This window comes from Cupressus sempervirens, chromosome 2, assembly GCF_028749045.1.
Source record: "Cupressus sempervirens isolate cs-2001-9-10 chromosome 2, ASM2874904v1, whole genome shotgun sequence".
Taxonomy (NCBI): Eukaryota; Viridiplantae; Streptophyta; class Pinopsida; order Cupressales; family Cupressaceae; genus Cupressus; species Cupressus sempervirens.
The window spans coordinates 623076060-623091540 of NC_143119.1; the positions used below are offsets into that span (position 1 = coordinate 623076060).

At 34.6% G+C, this 15481-nt stretch overlaps 1 protein-coding gene across 1 annotated transcript in view; it reads right to left on the reverse strand.

Annotated features, from left to right (window-relative positions):
- Window positions 1-254: 254 nt before the first annotated feature.
- LOC149574917 (B3 domain-containing protein At2g16210-like) overlaps window positions 255-15481 on the reverse strand; it is a 36079-nt gene continuing 20852 nt past the window's right edge. Inside the window, exons 5-6 of the mRNA XM_089812148.1 lie at window positions 726-1264; window positions 255-602 (exon numbers count right to left, since the gene is read on the reverse strand). Coding sequence (XP_089668274.1) covers window positions 773-1264 — 492 coding nt within the window. The 3' untranslated portion in view covers window positions 255-602; window positions 726-772. The remainder of the gene's footprint in view (window positions 603-725; window positions 1265-15481) is intronic.

Here is a 15481-nt window from a genome sequence, read left to right on the forward strand (position 1 = left end):
TTTGTGAGCACCACCTAGACACAATGAGTGCTAAGTGTACCTTTCATTCTCATGAGAGATGGGTTCTTGTGAACCACTACTCATGAAACATAAGTTAATGAGTTTAACTTGAAAACTACACTTCAATCCTGATAGCAATATCTTTTCTTTACTTCTGTTGAAAATATCTCCCACTTATCAAAGCAATAAATCTTATAAGGTTTATCAAAATAATGGTGAACTGCCTCAATGACTATACAGATCAAAATTCATGGTCAACGCAGAAATTTCATATTCATTTATAAAATGTTGTAATTTTCTGTGAGCATCTTCACAAGCTTTTTAATCTTGAGTCCAAAATTCATGTATGCATTTCTTGTTTAAGATCATACCATTTGATCCTCAGAAAACTGAACTACAATCATTAGCTTGGACTTTACAAAGACTACAATTTTTGTGAGTGAAGAAACAGAATTATAATACTAATGAGTATCACTGTAAGTTTCGGTTCCCAAAGATTAAATGCAGTTTCTAGTCGAGCAAGCTGATCTTAGGCTGGCTGTGACTTACATTTAAGGAATCTCTAAAGGTACTCTAGTAGGACGGTATAGTAGCAATTTTACCTGCAAAACATGTGGAATGGCCAATCAAAAAATCGTCCTAAACATTTTGATGTGACATTTTAAATAAAGAGACAACATGTGTTCTAAGCATTTCAAACTGGTAATCAGATGAATTTTACTTACTGCGTTTTGCATCAATCATAGAATCTCATATCCTTCATTTACAATTTTTATTCGATACTCCAGAATTCAGCATTCTGTTTCTGCTCCCTCAATGAAGTGAATAGATCAATTTTTGTATCCTCAGGTAAACCCTTCACTTTTTCATAGCCTTGGAACATGCTTGCAGCCTGTTTGGGCTGATATGCTTTTGCATGTCTTTGAGAGATTAGTTTCCTTTCACATTTTTTGTCGCATATTTCCCAAGTATTTACCTTTGGTGTACTCTTATCGTTTTGAATTTTTTCATTTTTGTCCCTTGGCTTGACAATATGCAGCCTAAAAACATAAAATTCTTTGCTTACCAACTTGAAAACACAAGTATCTCTTTCCTCTAGCTTATTAGCACGAACAATATTTTTCCAGTTCCCACAAAACCCATGATGTCTCCTATAGTTTACAAATTGTGTAGCATACAATTTGCCAATGTTAACATGATCTAATAGAAATACATCTGTGTGTTTATTTGGGAACCAGTGTAGCGCAACTTTTTTTGGAAGGCACTGCAAATGCGAAAACACCACACATGAATGTTCACACCCAGAAACTTGTAAGACAAGGAAAGCCTTGAAATGTACAAGGAGATACGTAAATAAAGCATATGCCTCAACTATAAATCCTAAAGTTAAATGCCGATACAAAAAACAAGGAGCAACCTTTAGAACCCCAGTTCAAATAAGCACTGAACAGAAAAGAAACTAGAGCTTGTTGTCTCTAGCATCATTTAGAATTGATGCAAATGATTACTAAATATTTCGAGATGTCAATTTCATATGACAAAAAGTAACTGTAAATTAAACTGTGTAAAATAATTAAGGAACCATTAATGATTGTATTGCTGAAGATTTAGCAATTGATTGTCAGCCTACAGCCTTAAGAAAATCTCCCAGTCTATATAAATGTTTAATCCAATGTAAGCATTTCTACTTGTGGATAGTTATCTTTGTTATCCTTTTCTATAAGCAAATAATTCACTCTGATACATTGAGTACTTGAGATGTCCTTCGCATGCTATCACATGTATTTTGAAATGTAAAAGCACTTTTTTTGTTTCAAGCAATACTGAAGCAATTAATTAATATAATTTCTGTCATGGTGAGATTTTGCGTTTCCAAGAAAACTGCTTTATACTTGCTATGTTGAAGTGGAATGCATTCTTAGAGTTTTAGGGTCACACTTTGGAGATGACATCTTTCATCAAGGAGTTCCAATTTCATATGAGCCACCTAACCAGAATTCTTACAATTTTCCTGCATTCTTAGAATTTCAGGGTCAAACTTTGGAGATGACATCTTTCATCAGGGAGTTCCAATTTCATATGAGCCACCTACCTAGCCAGAATTCTTACAATTTTCCTTGTCTTATAGAAATAATATGTTAATGTGTCATTTTTGTGTCCAATTTACAGCAAGTTAAAAACAGAATCATATTGGCAATCTTTTGGGTATAATTTGCATTTTCTGATGTCCTTATCATTTAATTTTTCTTCCTTACTCTTATCTCTTAAATTCCTTAGTTCATTTGTTAGTTGTCTCTGTTGTATCCCGTGTTTCACTCTATCATCACCATACATGCAGAAGATTTTAGTTACTAGCATTTATAACATAATGCTATTTATCTCAACCTGAGAGCAGCACTGCAGCATTCATATTTTCCAAACAACCAAAGGTCGATCACACCACTAACATGGAACTCTTGTACCTACTACAACTCAAGGCCATTCACCTAAACATCTTATCCTTCAGGAGTATGACAAGGCAACAATGAAGGACTAATAATTCAAAATTGTGATATATCCTCTGTTAATATGACCATTACTAATAATAGAATATACAGCTTCAATATCACAAGTTAATTTAATGCCGTCAAATTTTGAAACTGGTGAGCTAGAAAAAAAACAAGCAGCAAAGATGCCAACCTGAGTATCTTGGTTTTTGACATTTTGTCAGACCTAGGAAGAGCTTAATTGATAGTAAATGCAAAAAATAACTCAAATCTAACAATAATAAATTAAATTTGAACTTCATGGTAACTTCATTTCATCGCTTCTTTGGTCATTTGATGTCCCTCCTGAGATTCAAGCAGAACAACTGAATTGTTGCTCCAAAACTTGCTGATGCAAAAAAAGGTATTTTGGCTAGGCGCTTGAACTGGCAACTTCACTTTTCCCCACATTCCTTTACTATTTAGTATTGTTCATCCAAAAACAATTCAACAAGTAGTGGTAAACATTATTCTCTCTTGAGTAAATAAGAAAAATCAAATCTCTATACTGAAATTCATGATTTCTAGTTTGTGATAGGGGTCATAAGTTTAAGGGCAAAATATTGACTAGAATTAAAAAATAATAACTTTTCAAAGGCAAAGTACAGTGCCACATCCCAATAAATGTGTTTATGTTCCTTTCACAAATGTATCATGCCAAAACCATAGCATTTCCTGCTTAACGTCTGCAGTAGTGCATCAGCTGCATCGCTCATCAACATGGCTAAAACTGAAAGAAATCAGGGGGAACGGGACTGCCAATTCTTCCCTAATAAAGGGGTTGGAAAAATACTTCCTTGGTGTTATCAAATGGTCACCTCCAGGCTCAAGTTCAATTAAAACTCAATCTAGATGCCAGAGTTGGGTTATACTCACCCAGAAGGTGGTAATGGAGGGAGAATAGAAAATACAACCATTTGCCACTGCTACTTTGATTTGACAAATTTGAAAACTTAAAAGTATCAAAACAATAGATGAAAGGTACAGCCTAATGGTCCAAGGGCCAAAGCATCCTTTGGAGAAATCAAGACATGAAGATGACAATAAATTATTGACTGAAGCACTGGAGGATTAAAAACAGTGAAACCAGGGGACTCCAACAAACCCCCCCCCGCCCCCCCCCCCCCCCCCGCCCCCCTCAAAACAACATCCTTGAAGTACATGTCCTTCGAGACATCCCCAAACTAGGTGCTTGTCGAGTACCCAAGTACTTGCATCTCTACCATTCCGCAACCGTGCCACCGTCAAGACGGGTACCTGAATTTCTATTTGAATTTTGATTTTTGAATGTTACTATTGGGTATGTACTATGTCACTATGTTGAATGTTCAATGGTTCTAGTTTGTGTTTCAATTTTGCTATGTTCAAGTATTTCAATTTGGTATGTTATACTGAAACATTATTTCATAATTGGCATTTCAAGTTCTATATGGATAGTATTCAATACCTCTCCCTGCACTACCGTCCCCACATTGCTGCCCCTCGACCGTCCCCTGGCTGTCCCGAAAATGAGGCCCTTAGTCTCCCTGTCTCGAAAACTTGTCCTGACATAACCCAACGCTGGTATCACACTGATAAAAAAACCCTTTTATGTTAGAATCATTTTTTTATTGAACCTATTTTAGTATATAGTATCTTTATCAACTTCCCAATTACCAGATATGGAAGCATTAGAAGGGATGATAACAAAATTTCTGACCAACTTGCTGATGAAGAGGTAGAGGCGATGATTATAGAGGGGTTTACAGAAATATTATTCGATAAAAGGAGAAAGACCTCTTGAATAAAAAGATCATAAGGGCTTCCTTCTGCATCACTTCCCCAAATATAATGTCACTTGATTTCAAGGATCTCTGATTGTACATGCCGACCAAAATTGATTTCTACCCTAAACATGCCCACATCAAATACATAGGTAAAGTTGGAAAACAAATTCCTTTGTGCACCCTCAACATACTAGGTGCAGCCCATCCTACTGGACACTTTGCCTTAATTAGGATATGCACCCGATTCAAAGTAAAAGCAAAACAAAACAAAAAAAAGTTAAAAATCAAGCTAATTAGTAAAAACTTATCAAAAATCTAAAAATACAGAAGTCAAATGATATCGATAAATGATATTCATTTGGTCTTCACCTTTTCATGGCTATGAGAGATGGAAACTTGGGTGAGGATTTACAGAAGTAACAAGTAACAACTGAACTTGGAAAATTAACAACCCTTCTCTTGGATTTGGATGTACATGTTTCAAAACCTCCAAACAAATGCTGATTTCTAATATATTTTGTGCGTCATTTGTTCAGCAAGAAACAAGTTTTTACTAATTAATTTAATCAAGGAACAACAAAGTCATCTGAACTGAGTGGGTTTCACTTGATCTACATAAATTTCTGAGGGGCGTTTGGGCCCATCCAATGAATCTTGGATATTGATTGCTTTGGTGGTTTTATCAACCTGTGTCTTTTAGGCTTTTCAATTATGGTGAAAATTCTCAAAAATTTGTGCAATCTTTGTAAATATTTTCTACTCACCTTCAAGCTAATTTACCATTCAATCCCTATATTCTTAGTTATCCAAAAAAGTGTAGGATTTTGTTTATTAAGCTAAGTTGCCAGTTTGGATTCGGGTTCGAAATTCGTTCAAATTGTTTTTGGGTTGGGTTTGGATTCATTTGGGGTTCGTCTATACAAGAATATCTGTTTATATATATATACAGCAAATAAGTTGATACACCACAATGCTAATATTAAAGCAACATAGAAAAATACACCACCATATCAATGTTTCAGTTCAAAAACAATAATGTCAACATTAATAATTAGCCATCATGATCAAATATCATCAAAAACTATCAAGCAAATCATCATCGTTCTGCTGTTGCAAATTAGAAGCACAAAAAGTAATGCTATAGACCCGTTTAAGGCCAAGGTCGTGATTGTTGCCATATTGTAAGCTTCACACCTTAATTATCATACTAGATGATTCAAAAAAAGAAGCTTTGGATTAGACTAAATGAAACCAGGAAAGCAGGCTTCGGATCCAGATCTAACCATAGTAAAGATCTCTTTAGATTTTGTTCAATCCATAGTTTTATATACATGTTAGCCTATATGCATGAATTGTAGTGTATAACATACATTTCATAATAGTTGTGTGGCACTTTTATACATCCCAATTCTTCTCAAGTAGCATTTAATTCAAATTAATTATGAATTGTAATTTGAGTCTAATCATGTGCTCGAGTCTAATTTGGCCTTAAAAACTTTTTGAAAGAGTAAACAAAAGGGTGTTTCTTTGAGTCTTATTTATTCTGCCCAGGTTCCTATGTTGGAAACCAAAGTAGCCCAAAGGTCATATGAATTCTGCCAGGGTTCCTCTAAGAGAATTCCCGGCAAAATTCAGTCTCTGTGGCAGACTTTTGACATAAGGACCAAACTTTCGAGAAAATTGAAGGAATTCCCAGGTCTAGGAGGGAATCTAGTAACTCAATTATTAAGTCTCACTTTCAGTGTCTCCTCCATTTTCATACCTTGGAAGCTGTACATAAAATATGAAGATTAAAAAGGATTGGTAGAGGACATCGAAGTAAAAATTTGATTAAGAAAAATGAATGGTTGCAAAAGGCACAAATACCACAACAAAGGTAGCAATGGGAGCATTGAAGAAACAATTATTTCCCTTGAACCTATTTTGGTGATTGATAAGCTTTAGTGAATTCAAATAGAGATCAACAAAGTAAGCAAGCCATATTTTTTAGGGGTTTTATGTTACAATCATTTTTTTATTTTACCTATTTTGGTATTTGAGAAGCTTTAGTGAATTCAAAAAGAGCTTGACAAGCTGAGCGAACCGCATTTTTTAGGGGTTTTACGTTTAATTTTAGGATTTTTTATTTATTTGGTAAAATTTACTTGCCAAGTGAAGTATTTCTATTTAGATGTCACAATTGTTTGGTAAATTCCCACTACTTTATCAATTGAGCATATTGATCTACATACAATTCACGATTTATGCCATTATGATCTATGCTTACTAAAAATCAAATAGTTTAAAGAAGAAGTGACAGAGTGTTTCAGATGGAGCAGAAATATAATGAGATGCAAAGATGTATGCTTTTTACCACACATCTCTAATCTCTTATTTGCTTTAATGCAATATAAAATATTTATTCTTGACTAAATTTGTGCTTTTCACAAGTTAATAAAAATCTGCAATAAATCCTTCTTCATGTATGCTTCTAATTTTTCATGTCACTATAGAATTCTTCTTTTGTCTTATAATATAAACATAGATATAATCAATGTAGGAAACATTATTTTTTTCTTATTTTATTTTCATTAATAAAGAATATTAAATATGTAAAACATTCGCAGTAGATTAAATATGTAACATATTTTAAGCACATGTATGGTAACTTCTTCCAATTTTAATGAAAATCGAAGATTAAATTTGTCACACAATAGAGACTTGCACTTTTGTGTTTCCCTTGTCATTGGTTGCTCACTTTCACTTGACTTTATTTTAGAAGCTTCCCTCCTTGGCCTTTGTTTGCATCTCTTCTTTATTATGTTCTTTCATGTCATAAAATTTCATGATATTCTCATTGTAAGGATTTGATATCTACCATTTTCTTATGATAAATAGGGCATACTCCAATTCAGGGGTATAAATATAATTTCGTTGGAATTGAAAGAATTCAGTAGAAGATTGTATTGATCTCAAAGAAGCAATTTTCAAGATGTGAATAACTCAAGATCATCTTTGTTTACTTCTTTCGCCAATTCCTCTACCCTACTATAGAGAACTTGTGTCTCTTATCATGGAATGCAAATTGCCATTAAGAGATAATTTATGACCTTAGATTCAATTGATGTTATCTGGTGCTTGATAAATGTCTGCCTCTTTATTAGGTAAGAACCACCTGTATGAGTGAATCAAAGAAAAACACAGACCTCTAGCCATAAAAGTGAAAGAAATAACTACTTATTCACAATTTAGTTTTGAATGATAGATTATAGTTATACTCCGCTAAGAATCCTTACTAATAGTTATTCAACTATAATTTTTTAATTTTCAAATATTTTCTCAGATTAGCATGCCACTATATATATATATATATATATATATATATATATATATATAAGATCTTTTATAAAATTCTTGGCTTCTCTATTGACCCAACACTACTTTAAAATTCATTAGACATTCTATATAAATTACAATCAGCATGAACAATTCACTTCTATTACAATCTTGTAGCAGAATCTCCATGTTGTTCACCATAACAAATAAATTGCCTTGGTCAATATATGATGTGAAGGGGAGAATCATATAATTTATGACCTTAGATTCAATTGATGTTATTTGGTGCTTGATAAACATCTGCCTCTTTATTAGGTAACAACCACCTGTATGAGTGAATCAAAGAAAAACAGAGACCTCTAGCCATAAAAGTGAAAGAAACAACTACTTATTCACAATTTAGTTTTGAATGATAGATTATAGTTATACTCCACTAAGAATCCTTACTAATAGTTATTCAACTATAATTCTTTAATTCTCATTTATTATCTCAGATTAGCATGCCTATATATATAAGATCTTTTATAAAATTCTTGGCTTCTCTATTGACCCAACACTACTTTAAAATTTGTTAGACATTCTATATAAATTACAATCAGCATGAACAATTCACCTCTATTACAATCTTGTAGCAGAATTTCCATGTTGTTCACCATAACAAATAAATTGCCTTAGTCGATACATGATGTGAAGTGGAGAATCATACTTGGAGCCCAAAATCTGATCATTAAGAGAGAATATAAGTCTGATTGGAGAGGATTGAGGATGTCTTATGGAGGTGAAGATGAAAAATCAACAAAGTATGAGTAGACTTTGAGCATGATATCATGAAATTTGATCTTTTTGCAAAATTGATCTGAAAAGATTAAGTAAAAGTATGCATTTTCCAAATGAAGGCAATCAAATTCCAGGCACGGAGATTGAATCAAGAATAATGGGAATCAACTTGAAAATCAACCAAATTTTGGAGAAGCAATTGAAAAGTTTAATGTTTAAGTGAGGGTTGGGGGGGGCAGTCAGCAACTTTGGTAACCTGTCCCTAGTAGTGCATATTCTGCACTCATTCTGCACTCACCTTGGACAGGGCTGTCCAAGGGGAGTGCAAATTCCACACTTACCTTGGACAAACATGTTCAAGCCCACCTTAATTTCTTCCCTTGAATAAAAGCCCTATTCTAACTTTGTGATGATTTCTACCCAGTTGTAGATCCATTACCAAAGAAATTCACATTCAAAGCTTTAAAATTAAGGTAGAAATCAAGGCATCAAAGACCACTTCATTTGATCAAGAAGATATGTAAATCTGAAAAGGAAAGAGCAAAGTTAGTGAGATGGTTTTAGAGAAGGCATGACACCTTAAAAGCAGTTTTAGGCAAGCCTGTCCTAAGGTAGTGCAGATTCAGTACTTCCCTTGCACACTTGTGTCCAAAGACCACCAGACCTCCACCCTTTAGTTTTCATGAAGATTTGTAGCATGTTGATTCTTGCTTAGGAATAAGGGCATTCCAAGATGCAGTCGGGCCTTTACACTATGAAAATCTGATTCGAACCTTGATGTTGAAAGATCAACTTCCTTCCTACAAAAATGCAAAATTTGATCTAAAATCAATGGAGATTCATGATTAAAATCTTGATCTCAGAATCAAATCAATGATCCAAGGTGTGTTTCAATCTGAAGATATCAGTGTAACTCAGGGACAAATCCCCCATATAAAACCCCCTTGTTCCCGGATCGGGGACGTGGCACTCCCCCATTGCAACACCACCAACTCCCCACCGAGACACAGGGACAAGAAGATGTCCCCGGGACATCAAGGAGTCCCTCGACCATCTTGGGGACATCTGTACATCCCCAATCACCAAACGGTGTCAAAATTACAAAGAAGTGAGTTATTTGTTTTTTAAGTTTTCATTTTTTCAGAACTAGGGGAGCCATAAAATGACAAAATGGTGACTTATTTTTTCCTTTTTTAAGTTTTCACTTGTTTTAGAGCCAAAGGAGCCATCACACATTGATGAGGATAAGACTGCAGCAGCTAGACATGTAGGGCTGATTGGTGTTAAGTCGAGTAGTTCCAGTAATGAGGATTTTATCTTGAGGGCTGATTAGAGGCCTCCCTTCACTACATCTTGACATGATTTTGTACTTGTACATTTCGACATGATATTTCTACTTATTCTAATTATCTTTATAATACATTTTGATATAATATAAATCAGAATCTTCTGCGAGCCAATAATTTAATTTTTTTTAGTACTAATTAGCAATCAGATATTCAATGTTCAAAATGAAAACTTCAATGTTTAATGTTCAAGTATACTATATTCTGAATTGGATATGTTGCAATTTTGCTATGTTCAAGTATTGGGTATTATTAGTTTTATACTGTTATGCATCATTTCATAACTAGTATTTCAAGAATATGTATAGTATATTACAGCACCCCCCACCCCCAAACCAGCATCACCAAATCCAAACCTCTTTTCCCCCATCCCAAAAACCTATCCCAGTGTCCCTCAGTACCCATATTACAACGGTTCAAAATAACAAGATAGAAGATAAAGCTGAGTTTGTTAGAAAGGGCACAAAAAGGTTACGGGGATAAGCATGGATGCTGTCCAAGGGAGGGGAGAAGGGTGTCCAAGATCCACACTTGCCTTGGACACCATTGTCCAACATCCATCAAATTTCCATCTGCTTATAAACTTTCAATCCAACCTTAAGATGCAATCTGACCCTCTTGAATTCAGTTTTCTCTTTTAATTGCATGTTGAAATAGTTTAAAAATAGGCTAAATAGAAATTTTCAAGTTATTTGAGGGTGAAAATGCAAGGCTTATAATGAATTCCATATTTATTTAATGGACTTAATACAAGATCAAGCTCAGGACTTCAAGAAAAAAGATCTAAAAATGATTGGCTATTGAGCAAAGAAAACAAGCATGATGGTGTTTTAGATCGAAGGATAAAATGAAGGTGCAGGTCCAACTTGAAGATCAAGTTATCAAAATAGAATTCAAAGAGCAAGTTGCAAAAAGAGAAATTGAACATTTCTGCAAGTGAAGGAAAATTATCAGAGACTTGAATTTCCTTCTGAAATCCAAGATCAACTCTGAAGCATCTTGGAGCACCCCATCATTTCAAATGCCAAGGCGAAGAAATCAATATTTTAAGCACAGGTTTGTACGAGTAATTTCAATGAAAAGATTTCCAAAAGATAGAGAGAATTCATGAAGATGAAACAACTTGGGCCATCACAATCAGTCTAAGACTTGATAGTGTTGAGTATCAAGAGATATTTCTTCATCTCTAAGGAGTCAATCAAGTTCGTAAGATAAGCATGTTGAGATGGCATCTATTCATCTTCAATGAATTAGAAGGTTCCAGTTGCAAGTGTCGAAGAATATCCGATTAGATCATGTAAAGCGTACATGGAGTCCACATAACTCTTCTACCTAACCTATTTTCTGATTGGTCAAATAAAACAACGTAATTTTCTAATTAGCCCACAAAGTTATGCTTTAGTGTAATTGGTCAAGCATCTAATGCTTGTAGCTATTAGTTGGATTTGGACAATGTTGGCATGATCTTGGCCCTTAATCTTGAATCAACCTTGGCCATTCATTGTATTTGAAAAAATATGTAAGGTATATACTTATCATTTGTAAAGGGGAGACTTGGAGAGATTGTTGCAATAATATTGCCAAAACTATTATCAATTCACTGTTAGTTTTCATGGTGATTTACTTGTATCATTTTGGACTATTGCATGGTTTCTACCATAAGTTTAAAATCTTGTTCTCTGCCACTTATTGGTGAAGCAAAAAAAAAAAGTTCTCCGCAAATATCAAAGATAAAGTGGCAACTTCTCAAGAAAATATAGGGAATTGTAAAAAAGACTTAAATTTAATTAGAAATGCATTTTTTTGCAAAACTTGACAAAGGGATGCATCTAATTAGTTTACAATTGAGTAAGCAAACCAAACAAGCTGATTTAGAAGCCATAGTCAGAGACTCTAAACTTTGAAGCAAACTAAAAATAGCAATGTGTCTTTGTAAATTGATAAGCAAATACAAATGTCAAGTACAATACAAAACTAATCTACATCTTCCTCTTCCCCTTCCCACTAGCTCTAGTAAAGACTATGGGAGTGGCAAGGGGTCTAGCCCCAATAGTCCTCTATGAATGTGGTTGTGACTCGATATCCATCATGGATGTAGCTGGTGTTGGTACTGGCATTGGCAATGAATCCTCATCATCTAAATCCTCACTCTTACTGTCCTCTATATCCTCACTCTCACTTTCCTCCTCCTTAATGCCATCAAATTTGGGTGCAAACCACCCTACTCCATAACCTTCCTCTCCAAATCTTATATTTCATCCTCTGTGAACAATGGAGGCTTCTCTTATGCTGTCCAATCACCAAAGGGATCTATGTCATCCAAATCAAGTAGACCACTTGGTGTTGACTCTACTTTTCCTATGTGCAACTTAAGGTTATTTTGCACAAAGACAAGGACATCTAGGTATTTCTATGCCAACATGTTCCTCTTCTTTGTGTGAATGGATTCAAATAAGCTCCAATTATGCTCACAACTGGATGAGCTACATGGCTGACATAAGATGCAAAGGGCAAGTTTTTGCAGATTTGGGACATTTCCACCCAAATTTTGCCACCAAGCTTCTAACAAGATAAATATTAAAGAGTTAGAAAACAAGGTGAGAACATATTTTTGTAACTTATTATTTATCTACTTATCATGCATGTGAAAGACACCAAAATCCAAATATTGTACCAAGGGTTTGAGTGTTTCTTCCTCTCCTTGCCAAGCCCGAGGAGGATAGCTTGCCTATTGCATTTTGATATACTTCCATCTTGGCCACAATGAGATATCTCACCTCAACGTTGGGTACCATCCTCCACATGAATTCACTAAAGCCCTCCATGATCTCCATTGGGATCCCCATACAATGGAGAGAAGCGAAAACGAGGGTTGAGGAAATACCCTACCGCATGAATGGGTTGGTAGAGCTGATTGCTCCACCGCCTATCAATAATTGCTCATATGGGCTCAAATTTAGGCTGTCCCCCCGGTAATGATTTCTTACAGCCTCTTTGGCTCTATCCATGGCCTCATAAAAAGCCTCATAAAAAGACCCCATTGGGGTTTGCTCCTCATCTACCAAGCGAAGAACTTTAACCAAGGGCTTTGCCACCTACAATTGAAACATAGAAAATGATCATCATTAATCAGACAATAGGGCTACAAATTAACAATGGAAGACTTGATTATTGAATACAAAAATATTAAATATTCAACTTTTGAAGTTTCCAAGTTACCTCCACAATTTTTGTAGCATGATCAAAAAAGTGTTTGTCAGAGACAATGAGTGCAACACTCTTTCTAGTACACTTCTTTGAATAACTTGAGTCTAGCCCTAGTTGACTCACAAACAATTGCTTCAAAGGATTCAAAGAACCAATAAGAATTTGTAACATTAAGAAAATGGTTGCAAACGTTGTGACTGCGGGTCTAACTAACTCCTTCCCATGGGTGAATTCTCTCATCAAGCGAAGCACCCAAGGGTGATTGTAGATACATTTTGTTACCTTCCTTGCATCCTCTACAACCAGTCTCACCCAATACAATTTCCCTATATCCTCCAAAAGAAGGTCAATAACATGCATTGAACAAAAAGACCAACATAGTGTTCTTTGCTTAACTTGCAAGATCCTACCCGCTACCACATATGCTACTGCATTGTTGGATATTATTTGCACTACATTAGCAGCCCCAACCTCCATCACAACTTTCTCTAGCATTAGAACCAGTTTCAGCCATCTTTACCTTGTCCAAGACATCCAAGGATTTAAGAAAGACTACTTGATCCTGGCAAGAAACCAAAAAATTGATGATAGCACGATTTCTTCCATCCGTCCATCCAACTAAAAGTATGGTGCAGCTAAATTGTTTCCATTGTAATTTTTGATCTTCAACCACATCTTTAGCCTTGGAAACAACATTTTTGAGAAATCTAAAAACGCAAAATAAAAATGAAATTAAGTACACAACTTTGATTAAAGAAATTTACATTCAACACAAATAAGTAAATTGTAAAATTTTAAAGTATTAAAATTTGAAACAAGTGAACTAACCTCCCACTTTAGTCTATAGGAGTAGATTCCTTGTAGCCCTTTCCCACCACCGTACAACCAGTCACAAAATTTAAAAAATAGGGACTTCCTGCAACGTTTAAGGGAATGTTAAAATACCAAAAATCAGCTCATTAAATGTCAACTTGTCAACGCACATCACTGTTCCATCCAATACCCTCCAATGATGGTTGTGCTCCAAGTGTGTTTTTATGCACAAAAAATCCATCAAGAGGAGATTTTTGTGGTCAACAAGAACTAGCAAAAAGTTTAAATTGAGCATATGGTAGGGTGTGTGGAGGGCCACAAATAGAGCCCACTATGCCCTCAACTGCTTCTTCTTCATCATGGGTGACTGGGATACCTAGTCACAACCCACATCATTTCATTATTGTTCATTGTTTTAGCAAATCCAAAGATTCCAAACTAATCGTGGTGATTAGAAAATAGTAAAGTGAATCTTACAAATGAGACATACCTTGCAATTCGGAAATGGATGACCTCAAGGCCAATTTCTCCCTTTCCCTTTGCAACTTTTTCTCTTCTTGGGTAGAAAGTGTAAAGTTTCTTACCAGATTTCAATATAAGGCTTGACTGATGCACGATTTTGTTTGCAGGTTTAACCACTGATGTCAATGAATTTAATTTGCTTCAGAATCTATATATATTACTACAAAATTACATAAATGCTCTTATACTTGAGATGCTTACATTTCTTTGATATGCCAACATTAATAGAGATTGATGCTTAGCAAAATCGGGCAGATGTATTATGTATACATCACAAAAGGGTGTGATTGTGAATGGGTATGTCTCCAAACGGAGACATGACCATTCATGATCGTACCCAACTGGAGTTAACAAGTAGCTATATATAATTACATGTTCACCATTGATAATGACATCAATAACCAATATAGTGAAATCACAACCTAATATGAAGAATTCAAAACGGTATTGATTCAAAACAAGGATCGATAAGTATGAAATATTACTATGATACAATATATGATATCAGTTATGATACAAGGATCAAGAAATACAAAATCGATATAATTCAGAATATATACGTGTATATATACCAGTATGCAATCATATTGATGTATATATTCATATGTATAGATTTTGATATCGATTACAGATATTGTCTAACCGAAGCTACACTCTTTAACACTCCCTCTTAGCTAGAGAAGACAAAGTACATATATATATTTCAATAAGTTCTCCTTATTTTGAAAAGTGATATCACCTAACTTGTGATATGCTTAAGAACATCAAGTCTCATGATATTCTTCTTATTTTATGGTGTGTGCACAAACATAAAGTCTCATGATGCCTACCATAAGAGATCATGGTATATCCATAGATATTACGTCTCATAATATCCACCATGATAATAGAACATAATGATCTTCTACAGATATCATGTCACATGATATCTATCAATATGTCATTTTAACTATCATGACTTGTTCATGAATATCAAGTCACATGATAATCATTATAATAGTAATCTAATCGTTATAAAGTTGTCACCTTATAATGTTAAGAATCAACATTTCATTATAAAAGATTGTCACCTTTTAATAATGTACATAGGGTAGGCCCATAAGACATAGAGTCACGCATATGACAAAAGAGTTTACACTTTAAACATCTTTATTAAAAATAATACAAATTTACAAAGTTGAGACCCGATCTCATAAACCTACATTTCAAC